Source organism: Ostrinia nubilalis, chromosome 15 (assembly GCF_963855985.1).
Source record: "Ostrinia nubilalis chromosome 15, ilOstNubi1.1, whole genome shotgun sequence".
Classification (NCBI taxonomy): Eukaryota; Metazoa; Arthropoda; class Insecta; order Lepidoptera; family Crambidae; genus Ostrinia; species Ostrinia nubilalis.
Window position 1 is genome coordinate 13,535,223 of NC_087102.1, and position 20,044 is coordinate 13,555,266.

The 20,044-nt window shown below is 38.0% G+C and overlaps 1 protein-coding gene across 2 annotated transcripts; it reads right to left on the bottom strand.

The window, feature by feature from the left end:
• Positions 1–2,035: 2,035 nt before the first annotated feature.
• On the bottom strand, positions 2,036–20,019 carry LOC135078991 (outer mitochondrial transmembrane helix translocase). 2 transcript variants are annotated; one of them, XM_063973605.1, is made up of 9 exons: positions 19,674–20,019; positions 19,088–19,184; positions 17,206–17,350; positions 13,814–13,981; positions 12,823–12,951; positions 11,627–11,766; positions 10,476–10,607; positions 7,607–9,825; positions 2,036–7,566 (listed from the first exon to the last, which is right to left on the bottom strand). In XM_063973605.1, the coding sequence occupies exons 1-8, from the start codon at positions 19,844–19,846 to the stop codon at positions 9,661–9,663; spliced, it is 1,149 nt and encodes a 382-aa protein (XP_063829675.1). In that variant the 5' UTR covers positions 19,847–20,019; the 3' UTR covers positions 2,036–7,566; positions 7,607–9,660. The 2 variants fall into 2 exon arrangements, with proteins under 2 accessions (XP_063829675.1, XP_063829674.1); XM_063973604.1 differs by having other exon boundaries at positions 19,088–19,196.
• Positions 20,020–20,044: the final 25 nt, after the last annotated feature.

Below are 20,044 nucleotides of genomic sequence, written 5' to 3' on the forward strand. Positions count from 1 at the left end.
GAAATAAAAAAAACTAGATTGCAAGTTAAAGCCACTCCAGCGCGTATTTTGTCCTACACGACATAACATATCAACATTCAACAAAATTTTCTAGAAAAAATGTTGAATATTGTCATATTTTTGTTGATTGTGTAAGGCTAAACATGGACTGGAGAGCCGGCTTAAAATTAAGTGATTTGTTGCCAAAAAATTGTGAAAAATAATTAGTACAAAAAATATGGATTAGGATCTTTTTAAAAAAATACTTTTACTTTGATATTGTTGCTAATAACTGTAATAATTGGTATTTCAAATAATAATTTAACAGAAAATTAACAAATTGAAGCGAATATAAGCATTTATTTAAATTTAAATAGGTACAACGTACACGGTCCAAGGTACATCTGGTTTGTTGTACCTAGGACAGTTTTCCCTTTTTTTTTCTAGCAGCTAGTATGCCCAAATTTTTAAAATTATACACAATTTTATGAATGAATTATGTAGTTAATTAAATGATCTTTAAATATAACTGCACTAGACAAGTTTAACTATCACCATTATTTTTCAAAAAATCAAAATTCGAAAAACTGGCCTAAGTACAACAGGTTCCCCTACACGGTGATCAATGTAGGAACGGTTGTTATGGCCTAGTACCACAGCTAATACCTACTGCACGGACTTAACATGCTCGCCGAAGCACGGAAATCGTAGGTACTTCCCTTTAGTCGAACGCCAGTGTAAACTCACTTCTCCAGTTTTGTTTAGAACCAGTTACGACATTGTTAGCGTACTTCCTCGTTTTTTTATTTTTCGCTTGTTTAAGAGGATTTTTTCAGCCAAATATATAAAGTATAAACCTTGGTACCTCCAGGAATCCTGCACCTCATACGTAAGACCCCAGTGAGGAAACAGCCGCAGAAACAGCGGCCCAATAGCAAGTTCACTCGCAGACGGAACAAGGGAAAGAAGAAAAAGCCAAGGAAGAGAAAAAAGGTTCGTGACTCTATAATTGTTAAGACTCTATTATTCTTATAAAGAGAAATATTTTTCATTGGTTTTGAACCATAAAAAAATCAAAATATTGGTGGTATCAAAGCCACTAAGCCAAAGCTACCTACCTTCTTTTTTGTTATCCATAAGTGCGAATTTTTTGTCAAAACTGTTATTCAGTTATGTATATCATTATTTCACTATGTTCTTTCAAGCAAATTAATTAAAATCCTAAGTAGGTATATCCTCTTTGAACTAGTATATACCTGTCTAACGCTTCTACCCGCGTCTATCAGAAAGTCTTTAACCACTATAGTAACTTGATTTAAATATATGAATTTTCAGATTAATTTACTTACTCAAACTTCCATTTTTTATTCTGATTGTTACTTCATGTGATTTGCACCAAAGATGGCTTTATTGATTTTTTGTCATATTATTTGCACCAAACAAATAATTTTATTTCTATAATGCAGTGTTTATGTTTTCTGTTTATAATTTCTCTTTTCCAGGTTTTACATTGGAAATAACATTTAATGACCGTTGACAAACAGAATTGCATTTAAGAAGTTGGAGTATCAAAAACATACTGTGTACAGTTAACAGCAAAAGTGGTATATTAAAAACCGAAAATAGCAATAATAAAAATTACATGTACCACAGCACAGATAATATAATACTAGCATGTACTTTTGCCGTTATCGGAATATAGTAAACCCCGGTCGAGTTAAGGCGGTTATCACACTGCGCCGCGCTCCGCCGCGGAGCGCGTGATTTCATATAAAAAATCCCGCGCGCAGACGCGTTGTCAGTGTGAATTGCCGCTCGTGTTTTCTATACAAACTGAAGTATTTGCATACAATGATTAAATCTGTCGTCCCGCGTACCGCGGCGAAGCGCGGCGCAGTGTGATAACCGCCTAACTGCGCACCCGGCGGCCGTGACGTCACATCGACGCTCTGGACGAACGCGAGTTGTACGGATGAGTGCGAGGGAGTCGCATTCCAACGAAATGCGCAGTAAAATCGACCGGGTAGTAAGTAATTATACAAAAATAAAACAAATCTTCGAACTTTAATCCTTTTATTTACACAATAATTATAATCGCGTCATCAAATAACGACCTAATGCTTTTTACAGATAATAAAAGTTGCAATCTTGTCAACTAAACCTTTAGGTTCCGAGTTCCCATAGTTGACTAACTACAAAGCAATCACATCACTATAACGACTACTACTAGTTGCATCCCTATCTTTCCGATTACGTCAGAAAGAGATGAAATGAGTGCATCACTCTTGTTTTAATAAAAAGGCAAACAAAAACTCCTAATATCACGAATTGCCTTTACAGGTAATGCTTTAGGACAAGAGTAATAATAAAAGGTCTGGACATTACCAATAATTCATTTTTTCTCCGCTAGATGGCGCCGATATTTGAATAATGAAAAATTATTGGTAATTTCTAGACTTTTTAACATAATATTAGAAAATAAATACAACTTTAACAAAAAAAACTTGACCAAGTATAAAAAGAAAACAAAAACAAACATGTAAAAGCATGAAATCACTGATTATAAATTGTAACGACACATGTATGTTCACAATTTTATAGTTCATAGACGTAACCAAGAACAAAAAGAAAAATATTATTTCCAATTTCTTGAATATTCGTCAAATGTGGTAATGACTTGATAACAGTAAGCAAGCAATAATTTTAAGACGTAACCTCAAAATTACACAATAAGAATCTGTACTTATGTATTTTTCAATAAGCTACAAGCTCCGATCTATGTTGACAAATATTCAAGAATTTAGGGATTATACATTGGACCAAGTGATAATAACAATGCCTATTTCAGTGAACTTTAATAATAATCTCTCAATGTGGTCTTAGATAAGTGATGAACAAACGATATTGTCTAACTCTGATTATACTCTAACTGCATGACAAATCTAGGTAAATACAAATTTACAAAACATACAAAATAGTCAACTTAACAATTTTAACACAGCCCGCACCAAATAGTCGAAAGCTAAATATACAAATGCACACAGTTATAAGACCAGTTAAATACATAGATATTTACGTAACGCAACCAACATTACTATTTATTTTGGGAAGCAACAGCACCTAGATCAAATACTACCTATAACACCTTTTTATTCAACTACAGTTTGTATTTAAGTTTTATTTAGTTGAGATATATTTACGCTATATACAAACAAAGACAGCTGTTAGATGAATAAGTATATGTTTCATATTTTTATTCTACTTATTGATGATAATTACTGCTTGCCTGATACTTAGATATTATATTTTTATTCTTATTATCTGTTAATTTTAAATCATCTACAAACACGAGATAAACGATTTGATTTTATTAATTCATAATTTAAAACTTCATAATATCAATTTCTAATATCTTTTATTTTCAAATATATCTTTCAGGTACATATTCAATCGCGGTTTGACCAAATATCTAATATCAAAATATACACAACAAAACTATGTGAAATCATTATAATTTAGTATCTGTTTATGATTAATAACTATATTTTAACAATCCATTTTCCAATTATACAGTTAAATATGGTCGAGCATAACTTGGTTTCTCTAGGCGCTGCGAATAATATACAATAATATATTTTAAATAAAAACAAACCTAGCAAAATATTTACAACTATGCAATTTCATTTTACGTTTGGAAAACGCCGTATAATTTTACACCAGTTCTCTGAATCTACTTATATCAAGATCGAAATGACGATTTATGAACTTATTTCTCAGTGACGTTCAATTGGTACTAGATTTTACATCATTAAACATACAAAAATTAGACAAGATGTCTTAAGAAAGCAGCATAAACTGGATTAACATTCATTCATAGCTGTTATGTTCTAGAATATTTATTTATCTAAAATCTAGGCCCTATCTACTTTAGAATCCAATATCTTTGTCATTTCATTCATGCACCCAATAATATTATGTCCTATTGCAATTTATCCCCCGTTTTTTATTTCAGCATCAGCTATTGCTAATAGTAATTGTCTATTGCCTTTTTTTTGTGTGTAATTCACATATATGTCGTCATTGTGTTTAATGCAAAAATGTTTCCATTTTGCCACACTATCATCTTAGTAGTTCGTAATTATTATATTCCACTAACCAGTCTGAAAGTTTTTTTTTTTTTTTTTTATGCTAGCCAAGGCAGGTATTTGACCGCAATCGCACCTGGTGTTAAGTGAGATGCAGTCTAGGATGGTACATATCTGCCCTGTAAGTGCCTATTCACTCTCGCCTTGAAAACGCCCGGATTATAGTGTTCAGGAAATACAGTAAGGTCCCAACAGGCTAATCAATGCTCAATCACACATGAAATAGTTACTTAGTTTTCGGTGGACGCAGCTGTTTCGGAGCAACAAACAAATAAATACATTTTTCACACAAAATCACTTCTGATGGAAACTCACTTCAACACTGGTCTGAACTTCGGATATTCACGGTTGAATTACCCAGATAAACAATGTGATTCACAACAAATCACACTTTTCTAAGTACCAACACATCACACTCACATTTTAGATATGTATTTAAACATAACACTTACATTTACTGGTAACAACGAATATTGCTCCATATTGATATTTTCAAGCTGTAGAAGCAATGATTTTGAAGTTTTAAACTACTATTTAACAACAATTTCATGCCCATTTCGTGCCCAAACAACTGCACGAAGGAAGATATTAATGAAGTCTACTGACAACGCCACTCCTGTGGCGGAGTTTTAGGCTGCCACTGTGTAGGTTTGTTGTCGACGCGACAAGAAGTTGAACAATTTCATTTCGACTATAGACTCTTAAAGAAATAATTTAAGAACCGAATTTCAGCTTTAAAACATTTTGTGCTTATATGATCCAACAAGGATACTAAACTTCTTCATCGTCCAAAAACTACAATGCCGATTATAAGGCCGCAATCAAACTTCAAGATTCGCCAACTAAGGTCACAAATTAAATAGGTCAAGATGATCGTAAATTATATGATTCATGGACTAGTAAATCTGTAAAAATCTGTTTCATGCATACATGTTAGTGATTTATAGTACAAATATTAGACATAAATAGTGCAGTATTAACCTTTAACTATGGACGTGAAAAAATAATCACACTCCCATGGACGTCGGGTCTCACAGACCCCTATCTAACATTCTTCTTATTTTCATATCTGAATCAATTTGAATTTATTAAAGAGTTGATATATATCTAATAACTATTAATAAAGGATTTAGTAGTAAATGTAATCAAAATTTAACCATCATTTAATTATTTTTTTGCAAATTTAAAAAACTTAGACATTTTTCAGTGTAAATTGACTTGCCATCACATATAGGCTCCTTGATTACAGTCGATCATTAATAAATTAAAGTAATATTTTTTTCTTTGCTAATTAATAACCATGTAACATAAAAACATGAACAGAATTTCTGAGGGACATAAAATAAAAATTTTGACAAGGGTTGAAGTTACTAAAATTATACACAGTGGCCTAGAACACTAAAGACAAATTATTTCTACAGGCATGTGTTATCTTTCTTTGAGAGCTTTAGTAGGCAAAATGTACACTATTCAGAATCGGAATCTGCAGCAATGGTGAATTCTAAGACATCTAAACTCAAAAGCAGAATCGTCTACAAGTAATACCTTACTCCTGAAATGTTCTTTAGATAGTTGGGCTAATAATATAGCTGATGTACTCAGATACTTTCTGCCATTATGTATTCTTAAACTAGAACAATTTACTTAAGATTATAATAATATAATATAAAAAAATTATAGTTGACAAGTCACATCCATACAAGTATGTTTGTATGGAAATTATAGTCATCGGGTCTCCCAGACCCGGACAAAATTTTGAATGGTTATTACTCACGTAATAGGTGCTGGAAGACGAGATTTTATAAATAAAAAATAAAATAAAAATCATTTATTTTCAGACAAAAGTAGTCCATAGTTTGGTTTATGCCTCCTCGATCCAAACACAGTTAAAACTGAAGCTACTGAGATGGTCGAGAGCAACACGTGCCGGGAAGGTGTTTAAACCGAGAAATCGGAAAGGGGGGTGGGCCTCTGAGACCCGACGTCCATAGTTAAAGGTTAAGGAACTTTGGGTTTATGAGTTGACCACGTTAAACGATAGGTAATGACGTGATTTCCAGTCAACAATTTACTTACAGTATTGCTACACTCATAAATATTTTCTCAAAACCGTTATTTCAACATGGCAACACTGTTATACCATAGATCTTCCAATCTCAAACAAAAAACCGGTACTTTAGCATGGCAACAATGACGTCACGAGACAAAAAAGGCGAAAAGTTCACTCACACAGTTACCTTCAATCAATTCGACTTTACACAAGTTACACTTTCACATCGCATTCCAAAGTCGACTCTATTTCCTGGAGATAGGATCTTAAATCGAGTACTATACTACAATTGTGTCACACATGCCTATGGCGTTTAAAAGTAGACTTTATCCCCCGAGGATAGGGTGCAGTTGAGTTCTAAGTTACAAATAGACATTTTGACACCATACCCCAATAATTCGAAACCACAACTTTTCTAAAAAGACCCTTCATTCTGGTCTTAAAAACTTAATACATTTTAAATTACCAGTAAATTACGATTTTTGTTCGCATTGTAATTGAAAAAATTAGTTTGATTGAGTTGACAAAATAGTGACGTCACTTGCTTGTAGTGCCATACAAAATCTATGGGATAGTTTCGTTTTGACAGTTTTAAACAGTACGTCAATTGATTGGTGGTGTCAACATGTCTATTGTGGTGCAGTCTCGTGCCATTCTAAAGTCGACTTTATCATCCAAAGATAGAGACTAATCGAATACAAAGTTACATGTCACAGTCCCATGGCATTGCAAAGACGACTCTACACCCCGAGGACAGAGTCTAAAACAATTCCGCGTTCTAAAGTAGACTTTATCCACCGGGAAGAGAGTCTAATTGAGAACTAATCTAGTAAAGTAATATACTACAGACGTGTTACAGTCTCACGGCATTGCAAAATCGACTCTACTCTTCGGGAAAAGAGTCGAATCTAATCGAACTAATCGAGTACTTAGTTACAATACTTACAGTCCCATGGCGTTCCAAAGTAGACTTTATTCCCCAAGAAAAGAGTCTTAATGGAGTATACTACACTTGGTTTACACAGTTCCACGACATTCTAAAGTCGACTTTACTCCCCGGGAAAAGAGTCCATTATCTAATTGAGTACTAAGTTACAATTCTTACAGTCCCATGGCGTTCCAAAGTCGACTTTATCCCCCGGGGACAGAGTCCATACAAAACTTGGTAAGTAATATACTACAAACGTGTTGCACAGTCCCACGGCAATGCAAAATCGACCTTACTCCCCGGGAAAAGAGTCAAATAACTAATCGAGTTACAATACTTACAGTCCCATGGCGTTCCAAAGTCGACTTTATCCCCAGAGGACAGAGTCCATACAAAACTTGGTACACACAGTTCCATGCTGTTCTACAGTAGACTTTATCCACCGGGAAGAGTCTAATCGAGAACTAATCTAGTAAAGTAATATACTACAGACGTGTTATATACATAATCTAGTAAAGTAATATGCTACAGACGTGTTACAGTATCACGGCATTGCAAAGTCGACTCTACTCCCCGGGAAAACAGTCGATTATTTAACTGAGTACTAAGTTACAATTCTTACAGTCCCATGGCGTTCCAAAGTCGACTTTATCCCCAGAGGACAGAGTCCATACAAAACTTGGTATACACAGTTCCATGCTGTTCTAAAGTAAACTTTATCCATCGGGGAGAGAGTCTAATTGAGAACTAATCTAGTAAAGTAATATACTACAGACGTGTTACAGTCTCACGGCATTGGAAAATCGACTCTACTCCCCGGGAAAAGAGTCGGTTATTTAACTGAGTACTAAGTTACAATTCTTACAGTCCCATGGCGTTCCAAAGTCGACTTTATCCCCAGAGGACAGCGTCCATACAAAACTTGGTACACACAGTTCCATGCTGTTCTAAAGTAAACTTTATCCATCGGGGAGAGAGTCTAATTGAGAACTAATCTAGTAAAGTAATATACTACAGACGTGTTACAGTCTCACGGCATTGCAAAGTCGACTCTACTCCCCGGGAAAGGAGTCGATTATCTAATTGAGTACTAAGTTACAATTCTTACAGTCCCATGGCGTTCCAAAGTCGACTTTATCCCCAGAGGACAGAGTCCATACAAAACTTGGTACACACAGTTCCATGCTGTTCTACAGTAGACTTTATCCACCGGGAAGAGTCTAATCGAGAACTAATCTAGTAAAGTAATATACTACAGACGTGTTACAGTCTCACGGCATTGCAAAGTCGACTCTACTCCCCGGGAAAGGAGTCGATTATCTAATTGAGTACTAAGTTACAATTCTTACAGTCCCATGGCGTTCCAAAGTCGACTTTATCCCCCGGGGACAGAGCCCATACAAAACTTGGTACACACAGTTCCATGCCGTTCTAAAGTAAACTTTATCCCCCGGGGAGAGAATCCAATCGAGAACTAATCTAGTATAGTAATATGCTACAAACGTGTCGCACAGTTCCACGGCGTTGTAAAATCGACTTTACTCCCCGGGAAAAGAGTCGATTATCTAATTGAGTAATAAGCTACAATTCTTACAGTCCCATGGCGTTCCAAAGTCGACTCATCCCCCAAGGACGGTCTATGCAAATACAAAACTTGGTACACACAGTTATATGCCGTTCTAAAGTAAACTTTATCCCCCGGGGAGAGAATCCAATCGAGAACTAATCTAGTAAAGTAATATACTACAAACGTGTTGCACAGTTCCACAGCATTGCAAAATCGACTCTACTCCCCGAGAAAAAAGTCGATTATCTAATTGGGTACTTAGTTACAATTCTTACAGTCCCATGGCGTTCCAAAGTCGACTTTATTCCCCAGGAAAAAGAGTCTAATCCAGTACTATACTACACTTGGTTTACACAGTTCCACGGCATTCTAAAGTCGACTTTACTCCCCGGGAAAACAGTCGATTATCTAATTGAGTACTAAGTTACGATTCTTACAGTCCCATGGCGTTCCAAAGTCGACTCATCCCCCAAGGACGATCTATGCAAATACAAAACTGGTATACACAGTTCCATGCCGTTCTAAAGTAAACTTTATCCATCGGGAAGAGTCTAATCGAGAACTAATCTAGTAAAGTTATATGCTACAGACGTGTTACAGTATCACGGCATTGGAAAATCGACTCTACTCCCCGGGAAAAGAGTCGGTTATTTAACTGAGTACTAAGTTACAATTCTTACAGTCCCATGGCGTTCCAAAGTCGACTCATCCCCCAGAGGACAGAATCCATACAAAACTTGGTATACACAGTTCCATGCCGTTCTAAAGTAAACTTTATCCATTGGGGAGAGAGTCTAATCGAGAACTAATCTAGTCGAGTCGATCTACTACAGACGTGTTACAGTCCCACGGCATTCTAAAGTCGACTTTGCTCCCCGGGAAAAGAGTCTGTTATCTAACTGAAAGAAGAAAGAAAGAAACTGAGTACTAAGTTACAATTCTTACAGTCCCATGGCGTTCCAAAGTCGACTCTACCCCTTTATTATAGGGTCTAGTCAAGCTCTATCCGCATGTTTGGAGGGAGAGTGCCGCAGTGCAGTTTGGACTCCCTTAGTTTTGCCAGAGAGAGGCGTAGATCCTCCATGGTGATTGGGCGCACGGCGTCTACGTATTCGTCGTCGGATTCTGTGTGGTTTGATTTCTGGCTGGTTTTGCTCTGAGGAGAAAGAAATAAAATATATTTAACAATCAAAGAACCTTACAGATTAATATGACAGATTTTAATGAATTCGATAACTTATTCGTTGACAAATCTACATTTTGATTTTGTCAAGTTAATGGAGAGAATTTGACTGGTTGGTAAAAATTAGGTATTGTAATTATCCTTGTGTTTAACGTCATCTAAACACTACAAAATTGGAGGGTTACCCGCGTTTAGATTAATAAAGACAAAATATAGTGCTCGGTCAGGCTACACGCGCTACCACGGCGCGGTGCGTTGTACCCAACATAATAAATGAAAAGCGCGGGCGCCACTATGGACACTCGAATAAGATTTTATGTTTTATACAATGCGACCGTGCATGCAACTTGGCCAAGCACATAAAGGATATACTAAAGCCTGGTCCGTGAGCACGTAGAATTTTGTCCAATGACTCCTAGCTACCCATCCTTATCGCTCGCGCGTAATTAATTTGCTGTCGCGACTGTGCGATGGGCGCCCGCAGTGAGTGTGCGAGCGGGACAGCAATATAATTACGCGCGAGCGATAAGGATGGGTAGCTTGGGGTCATTGGACAAAATTCTACGTGCTCACGGATCAGACTATAGTCCCAGGGGGGCGGGGGAGCTGCCTTCTATACACACCTGTTCGTTGTCGCGGCGCATCTCGTCACGTGCTAAGTCCCGCACTCTGTACACGGCGGCCTGGCGACACAGTTCATGTAGGTCCGAGCCCGAGAAGCCTTCCGTGGCCGACGCTAGGCGCTTAAAGTCGATCTGAAAGGAATATTTTATGATGAAAGGAGGCAAGTATAATAGTCTGGGACTAGTAAGAAAATCGTCGATAGAAAAGGACACGATAAACGTTATATGCATTAACAAAAAAATTAAAACCGACTCCAAGAAACCTGCACTAAAAAGTAGAAAATAATTACATCGTTATTTATTAATTAGGACAAATATATACCAGTTCGTTTTAGCCAAATGGCGTCCACTCCTGGACAAAGGCCTCCCCCAACACAAAAATCATGTCAAATGTCCCTATTGCACTCACTCCTCTGAAAGTTGAAGACTACACTCGAAGTTGTTGACCTGGGACAAACAGTCCAGTTAGATAGGTCCAACTTCGAGAAAGAGGTCAATCGTCCAATCCAACTCGGCTGGGCAACGTTCGGGAAGCTTCGCGATATACTTACGTCCAAAATACCGCAGTGTCTCAAGACAAAATAGTGTTTGATTAGCCACTGATGGTATATGGATCTGAGACATGGTCGCTTACTATGGGCCTCATAGTAAGGCTCAAGGTCACTCTAAGGGCGATGGAGAGGACTATGCACGGAGTTTCCCTGCGTGATCGAATTAGAAATTAGGAGATCCGCAGGAAAACCAAAGTGACCGACATAGCCTGCAGAATTGCTCTGCTCAAGCAATGTGCTCAAGTGGCAGTGCACATTTCTCGTAGAGCTGATGGCCGCTAGGGCAAAAAAGTTCTCGAGTGGCGACCATAGGCTGGAAGACTGACGATCTGTAGCTTTATTCACGCAACAAAACTTCAACGACAACAAATCGCTGAATGCGATCCTATCGAGTAATCGTTCTATCGAAATTACCCTTATGAATACGGATTTAGAACTGTTTTTCAATGGGACGTCAGCGAAATCTGTCAAAATACGTGAATTAGGCCACTGGTGAAGGAAGAACCTGGATACGGGCAGCGCAGGACCGGTCGTTGTGGGAATCCTTGGGGAGGCCTTTGTCCAGCAGTGGACGTCATTTGGCTGAAACGAATGACTCACGTCGGGCGCCACGGGCTCGGAGCGCAGGATGAGCTGCAGGATGCGCTCGCGCTGCGCGTCGCTCGGCATGGGCACGTGGAAGGTGGCGGGCATGCGGCGCTGGATCGCCTTGTCCAGGTCCTGCGGCCGGTTCGTCGCTCCTGGATAGTCAAATACAGGGTGTTAGGTAAATGGGTATATGAGCCGACACTAGCCCATGTTAACTTGGCCATATAAATGATATGGTGAAGTCAAAAAATTCTTCATTTTAATTATTTTAATTTTCATGCAAATCGGATTTTATAAAATTTATTTTGTATGAAAATTTAAAAAAATAAAATGATTATATCAATTTTCTGACTTCACCATGCCATTTATATGCCCATGTTAACATGGGCTAGTGTCGGCTCATATACCCATTTACCTAACACCCTGTATAATTTCAACTGTATTGTGGTGGGATAGAAGAGGTTTTTGAGTGCAACTGTAGGGTTTCATCATAATCATCTATAGTCATCAAGAATCAATATCGTTTAAACGGGTTTTAGAATCGGCGCTGACCGTCGGCGCTAACAGTCGACCGTTTCTCACGTTTGACTCAGGAACGTTTCCTTTAATTAGAAAGAAAGAAGAAATGTTTATTCAGTATCATCTACAATACACTTACCTACAACAATACTTAAAAATTATTTAACAAGTAATTACAATGATACTGAAAAGGTATCCACTCAGCATGGTGTCGTAGCTTCACAGTAAATAAAGCAACGACGCATTATCTACTGAGATGTTACATATTGATCTGTCAGCGCCGACGATCAGCGAGCGGTCAGCGCGATTCTAAAACCCGCCTATGTCTCTATTGCAAAAGCTCGCCGCTCTCCACTTTTTATCAAACGCAAATGAAGGATTAAGCCTACACTCCCCACCCTAGTCAAACGGATTATGTTTGCAGGCGATGCCGCGGGGGTAAGCTAAGATTATAAATATGAAAGTTTGTGAGAATGAATATTTGTTACTCTTTCACGCAAAAGTTATTTGGTGAAACTTAACATATAACTGATGAAACGTATCAGGCAATCTGGAAATCGTTTGAAGTGGCCTTACTTGTGGCTGGAACAATGCTCACCCATGATGATTCAAACTCTAAAAAAAGCTTAGAAATCATTGGAAATCTATATTCCGCAGTGTGTCTGATGATGATGAATCATTATGCTCACCCATGATGATGACAGTGCAGGCGGGGTCGGTGATGAGCCCGTCCCACAGCGACATGAATTGCGTCTTCATCATCGCCGTTGCTTCGTGGTCGTGCGCCGTGCGCGTACGCAGAAACGACTCGATCTCGTCTGAAAGCGATTATGGTCCTTAATATGGTGGCAATAAGGTACTTTTTTAGTTGTGTGGTTCGAAATATGATCGAAAAATCCATTCAATAGTCTTTTATAGTACTTAATATGGTAGCAATAGGGGACTTTTTTGGTTGTGTGATCACAAATAGGACCCAAAAATCAAATAAAGTCTCTCGATCTCGTCTGCAAGCGGTTAAGATCCTTAATCGTGGTGGTAATAGAGTACTTTTTTGGTTGTGTGATTAGAAATAAGACCCAAAATCCATTCAATAGTCTCTCGATTTCGTCTGCAAGCGATTATGATCCTTAATCGTAGTAGCAATTGGGGACTTTTTTAGTTGTGTGATCAAAATAGGACCCAAAAATCCATTGATAAGTCTCTCGATTTCGTCTACAAGCCGTTATGGGGCTTATTAACACGTGCAATAAGGTGCTCTTTTGATTGTGTGATCAAAAGGATCCAAAAATCTAGACAATAGACTAAACTGTTGTAGATAATAAACAAGTGTTTCTAAACATAGAAACAACAATACGAAATGATGTCAATAAAATAGGTACTCTTTCGATCGTGCGATCAAAACCTCAAGCGAATAAACTATACTACTCTTTTATACACTTTTCTTATTACATGCACGCTCAAAACACAAGTCACAATTTTTGAGTACTCAGAAACATCCTTAATCTTTATCGAAACAAAACCTCAGAAATCCTGTCCCAGTTCAGTTCCAGTTGCCTGTTCATTTTCTGTTACGTCAATTTCAATACCAATGTATTCAAGCTGTGGACTTCCTACACAACAGTCGCAGCAATGGAGCAAATAGTTGTTAATGCTTAAAATCTGTTGGAAATGATGACTCACCAATAAAAACAATACACGGCTGCAGTTTAACCGCTAGACTGAACACGGCAGCGGCCAGCTTCTGCGTCTCCCCGTACCACTTGTCCGTGAGTAAAGACACGTCAAGGTTGATGAAACTCATGTGCGCCTCTTTAGCCGTCGCTTTGGCGATCAGGGTCTTGCCGCAACCTGCAAGGAAAAAAAAATAGGTGCAATTAGGCTGCGTTTCCACCAGAGATGTGCGAGGTTGCGTATTTACCTCGCCTCGGTAATTGAAACGATTCTATTGATTCTTTACAAACACATCCCTCGCTATATACACGCATCCTCGCACATCTCTGGTGGAAACGCAGCCTTACAGTCAAGTTACCTATCCAGTTATACAATAGGGTATTTGACACCACCAATCAATTAACGTACTTTTAATGAACTGTCAAAACGAGACTCCCATTGATTTTGTAGGGCTTGTAATGTTGGCAAAATAGCGACGTCACTTTTTATCAATTAGGTACCAAGTAACCAAAAATCTTATTAAAATTAATTGAGATTTTATGACCTGAATGAAGTATTTTCTTTTTAAAAAAAGTTGTGCTTTAGAATTATTGGTGAATGGTGTCCAATACCCAAGTTAAAGCCATACACGTTACGTAACAGCTCAGTGGTTTTGGTTTAAGATACCACAGTACTAGCGATTAAGAAAATCCAGGACAGATCGAAAATATACAAAAAATAATATGCAAAAGTTAGTCGAGAAGACAGTAGACTAGTTGGCCCCACAACAGTGGATGAAACTTTTAATTCATTTCACATGTTTCGACGAAAAACTAAATTATGAAATGTCAAATGTGCATGCTCCTCGTCTATACGTCGCAGTCAGATTGTATAATCCGCCGTTTTACATTACAGCTAGGCATTTTGCACTACAGCTCTGTTTTGTAATACGGCGGCTTAACGTTTAGCCGGATTGAATACGGCTGAATGAAAATCCGCCGGAATGTATTCGGCGCCAAACGTTATTCAATACGGCTAGCCGTAATGTAAAACAGCGTATTATTACCCGCCGCATTGACAGTTTTTAGTTCCTATTTTCAATACCGTGGCGCTGCCTGACATAACAACAACAATGGCATCGGATACAGAAATTGTATTGCTAAATTGTGCAGTTATTTGTGAATTTAACAGAGAAAACGTGATAAATAATATGTCTGTGGACAGTGACTAAGAATAATTATAATGTGCAATTAAATAATTCAATGTGGAACAGTAAAATACATACATACATACTGAGCAGAGACCAATTTGGTACAATGTGTTTTGCTTTTTAAGTTGATTGTACTTATTGTTTAATTTTTTGTTACCAAATAAATGTTTTTTCTTTCTTTCTTTCTTTCTTTCTTAAAAAACCGTGGACAAGAGAACGAGTTTTAGAGGTTATAACCCACATCAAAACAGCTAAAGTGGCTATGGATTCTGGTGTTCGGCGGAATCCTACACAATATTATCAGTGTAAAAATATGACATTATGGCTGTGGCCGGAGAAGATAATTTTATCTTAAAGAAAAATAACCCAGAAAAAATGACTAAAACTTTATTGTTTTGAGTTACCTGTCCCCTGTGATAATTTTTAATGTCTAAAAAAGACTAAAGCCAAATATCTAATTAATTCTTAAAATGTTTTGAAAAGTTTAATTGTTTTGAGTTACTTTTTTTTAGATGGCTATCCCTTGTGATTTATAAATAAGTAAAAAAAATACTGTAGCCAAATATATTATTTAGTATACAGTAACGAAGATAATTATTCTTAAAATCTGTCTTATTAAAATTTATTTTGTAAGTATGGTCACCCTACAATCTAAATAGTAGTACGATGCGGCTAAACGTGGGCCGCCGTATTGAAGAACGTATCGCAATGACAATCCGCCTAAACGTTGAACCGCCGTATTACAAAACAGAGCTGTAATGTAAAATGCCTAGTGGTAATGTAAAACGGCGGATTATACAATCCGACTGCGACATATACATCAAATACTTGCATGTATAGAGGATGTATAATTTATATAAATATAGACCGTGACCTTTACAGGCTAATTAAATGAAATATTATTAATATTCCAACAGTTACGTACGTCACGCAAATGCCAAGGCATTCAACATTAATTTGCATATAAAAAAATAGTTCAAAAAATACACTTTTTCGTAAAATAAGATAAAAACTAATTCCGGCTGCTTCTATTTCAAAGCGAGGCGAAACAGTAGAAGATATTTTATCGCATCACATTTGAGAGATTGGGTTGTTTCGAGCCGTGTCGTCGAGCTGTCTACGAGTGTTGTTTTCATTTCCTATAATAGCTTTGTGTCCATTTTCTTCCCAGTTGCCACCTAGATGACTTTTCGAATCGTATCAGAGGAGACCACTGGTAACATTTCATCATCGCCTGTATCACCGGAGGGTTCACAGCCACGATTCCTTCTCATTTGTCCACTCCTAATGTCAAAATAGTACCGAAAAACGCAGCGTGTGACGTCCACCAAAGTGGACCGACGACCTATAGTCTGGTCTGTGAGCACGTAGAATTTTGTCCAATGACCCCAAGCTACCCATCCTTATCGCTCGCGCGTAATGAGGGCTATCGTTTTTATACTTAACAGTTGGCACCCCTGGCCATTGACAGGACCTTACTCTAAAGTGGCGCCATCTTGATGAGTGCAAATGCGATAGTCCTCCTACCACTTTAGCGCTCACAAGTTGGCGCCACCGTCTTCGCTACTAGCAAGTGACAGGACCTTACTCTACAGTGGCGCTAACTGGTGAGCGCTAAAACGATAGCCCTCATTATATTGCTATCGCGACTGTGCGACGGACGCCCGCAGTGAGAGTGCGAGCGCGACATCAACATAATTACGCTCGAGCGATAAGGATGGGTAGCTTGGGGTCATTGGACAAAATTCTACGTGCTCACAGACCAGGCTTTACCTGGCAATATGCAAATCATTGGGGGAGGCCTATGTTCAGCAGTGGACGTCCTATGACTATGGCTGAAATGATGATGATGATGAGTCCACTTTTATGGCATCGTTTGCTTTTTGCATTTTGCATTGCTCATAAAATAGGCCCCCTTAATTGATATTTATTGTCCGTGGTGCATAATCTTTTCTTAAAGGTTTTAAACCTTTGTCACCTGTCATCCGCTTTGCAATGGAGCTATTTAAATGGAGGATAATTTCGAACTCCTCCTATGTTCTTCTGATTTATTTCGTTGCGGGGCCAATGACAGTTTAACTTTCCCCCGGGAGAAACTTGACCTTCATTGGTTGGGTTTTTATGGCGGTCAAGCTGTAGATCCTGGCTACACAGGAGTTGCAGTGGTGGGAGGAACGAGAGGTGGGAATAGTCCCGTCCTATGGCATCGTACCTGGGGGTCCATGCAGCAGCACCCCCTTCGGCGGCTGCGTGAGGCGGCTGTCGGCGAACAGGTCGCGCTTCTGGATCGGCAGGATCACCGTCTCGCGCAACTCCTGGATTAAGTTGTCTAGGCCGGCTATGTCTTTCCAGTTCACCTGCAGAGGTGATAAGTTTAGTTTTTTGATGAGGGACTATTGGATGGACGGTAGTATGGAGCCGGCATCGTTAGTGTTTTTGGGTGGGTACCAGGAATGTTATGGATATCCGTAACCGTAACCGAAACCGATTCAAAAGTTTCGGATAGTTTCGGATAAAGGCGGCGTCAAAATCTTAATGTTTTTTAATATTCGTTACTTGTCTGGCATTCCCTGGCACCATCTAATATCCCATCTGGTACATAGAGTGGCCATGTGGGTCGCGCAGTATCTTGCTATTTGAATTTTACATTTTTTAAATTCTTATATCCGTAACCGAAATTATCCGAAACTCGGATAATCTGAAATGATTTCGTATCCGTAACCGTAACCGAAACCGGTATAATATTATTCTAATATCCGTAAACTTTCATCCATAACATCCCTGGTGGATACACAGATAAGCGGGCAACAGCGCGGCAACAACTGATGCCTTCAGTGAAGCCTAGGCGCAGACCACCGATTTTTAGTTGGCCGATAGTTGGGTCGAGCTGTTAATCAGCTTGGAGATGTATGAAAGTGCGCACATCACACTGATTTGTTATCGGCCGATTCTTCATAAAATTAGAATCCGGCCCAACTATCGGCCAACTAAAAATCGGTGGTCTGCGCCTAGGTTTAATGCTCATCAAATAAAAATAACAGCGCGACAACATCGCTCCGGTGTCCCACGGCTTCGATTAATGTAGTGAACAATAAAGGCGCAATTTGTTTCATTTTAATTAATCGTCCAATTCGATGTCAAACTGAGCGCACGCGGTTGCAACATGCAGATTATTTCTTACTATAAATGACAGTTTTAATATTACGAAATTATTAGCAACATGACTGTCGCACATTTGTCGCCCTACTAAAGTCACTAAAGGTGTGCACTAATCGTTGATTTAATTTAGTTTTTGATATAATTTGAAGCTTTCAATGACAACTTAAATTTTGTTTTCTGGTATCAATATTTTCACATGGGATTAAGATTCAAATGGTTAAGTCAGGTAAAGTAGACCGTTACAGAATGATAACATTTTTAGTAGCATTACAGAATTTAGGGTGGCCAGTTATTTGAACAGGTGATAAACTTTACGTGCTTTGATAAAGCAGATTTTTTGGACTATCAATCATTTCACCATAAAAAATATTATCTTTATTGAAGTGTAACGATCAAAATATTTTTTATTATTATATTACGGTTGGCAAACCAATGCATTATAAATTTTTGTGATTGAATAAAAAAAAGTAGGTAGAAAATAGGTTGAAACAAAGTCACACTACAAAAACTTACATTGTAGTAGCAAAATAGCATCTATTGTAATAACTAAAAGCTTGTTATGATGTTGTTTACATAAAAAACATTTGGCTTTGGACCATTTCATAACCCAAGGCAAAAATTTCCTCTCCTCATTAGTAAAAATAAAAACTTGAACACAACTCAAAAACTATTTAGTAATTCATAAACTCTGAATAAATAAGTAGGCTTGAATTTAAGTAGGTCTTATATCAGGCGTATTTAATCTTAGCCTAGCTGCAGACCACCGCCTTTTAGTCGGTTGATAGTTGGACCCAATTCTAATTTGAAGAATCGGCCGATACCAAACAATATGCGCATTTTCATACATCTCCATACAGATCAACTACTATCGGCCAACTAAAAGTCGGTGGTCTGCGCCTAGGCTTAGTCTGTCAGTCAGTATACTATCAACTTACATTGATCTCATCGGGCACAACCAGCTGCGACGCGATGATCATCTCGTGGTCAGTGAGCTTGTCCAGGGCCAGCGCGTGCTTCCCGCTGAGCCCGGCTCTGCAAGACACCCTTAACACATGCAACTCTATGTAATGGCTGCTCCGATAAAGTTTGTTTGACTGGATATTTGAAAATTAAGTTGGTTGAAAACAAACACATGATGTATTGTGATCTTAGTGGTGATATTAACATCTGGGTATAGAATCCATGATGACAGATTTACTCACACAATTAAACAACACAGCCACTCATAGAGTTAAGTTTATTAGAGCAATATCCAATTAGAATCCAATATTTTTTCAGTTAGAAATTATTAAAGGCCAACTTTAATGACAATTAAAATGAAATTATTGAAACGGTATTGCGTATTATTGATGATAATACACGCAATAACTTAGGTTACAATATGAAAAACAATAAGAATTTCCAAGGTTTAAAGTTTATACATTTGTAAACAAATATTCATTCTTCTAGTCATTGCTAGAAAGATATTTTGAATGTTCCATGTTACAATGATGATGGTGTAACATCACGATCGATACTTACTTGCGTAACTGCTCCCGGGCTCTTTCCTCGGCCTTCTTCCGGCTCTTGGAAGTCGGATCGATCTGGTTGACGAGCCACTTTATGGAGAAATATGTGACTGCAGATACGAACGCCACACGTATAGCCATTTGGAACACATCGTTCCGAGTAAATGCCGAGCCCTCCACCATCATGCCGTATTGAAAATTAGTAGTGTGTCACAGTAAAAGTACGGGGCAGCTGTCGAAACTATTATGCTCTTGAATTTCTTAATAAATAAACCAATAGAACAACTTCATCGTCATGCTTCTTTTGTGAATTTTGGTCAATAGACAATTAATTCAATTTTTTTCCTATTCTGACAGATTGACAGATAAAGATGACTTTGTTGT

Bases quoted from the DNA above. Each gene is read 5' to 3' on its own strand.
- LOC135078991 (XM_063973604.1), bottom strand. From the start codon at position 19,846: ATGATGGTGGAGGGCTCGGCATTTACTCGGAACGATGTGTTCCAAATG. The intron at 11,767-12,822 runs GTGAGCATAATG...TTGACTATCCAG, and splicing joins CTGCACTGTCATCATCATGG to GAGCGACGAACCGGCCGCAG. The intron at 9,826-10,475 runs GTGTGTATAGAA...CTTTCTCCTCAG, and splicing joins TGCGCCGCGACAACGAACAG to AGCAAAACCAGCCAGAAATC.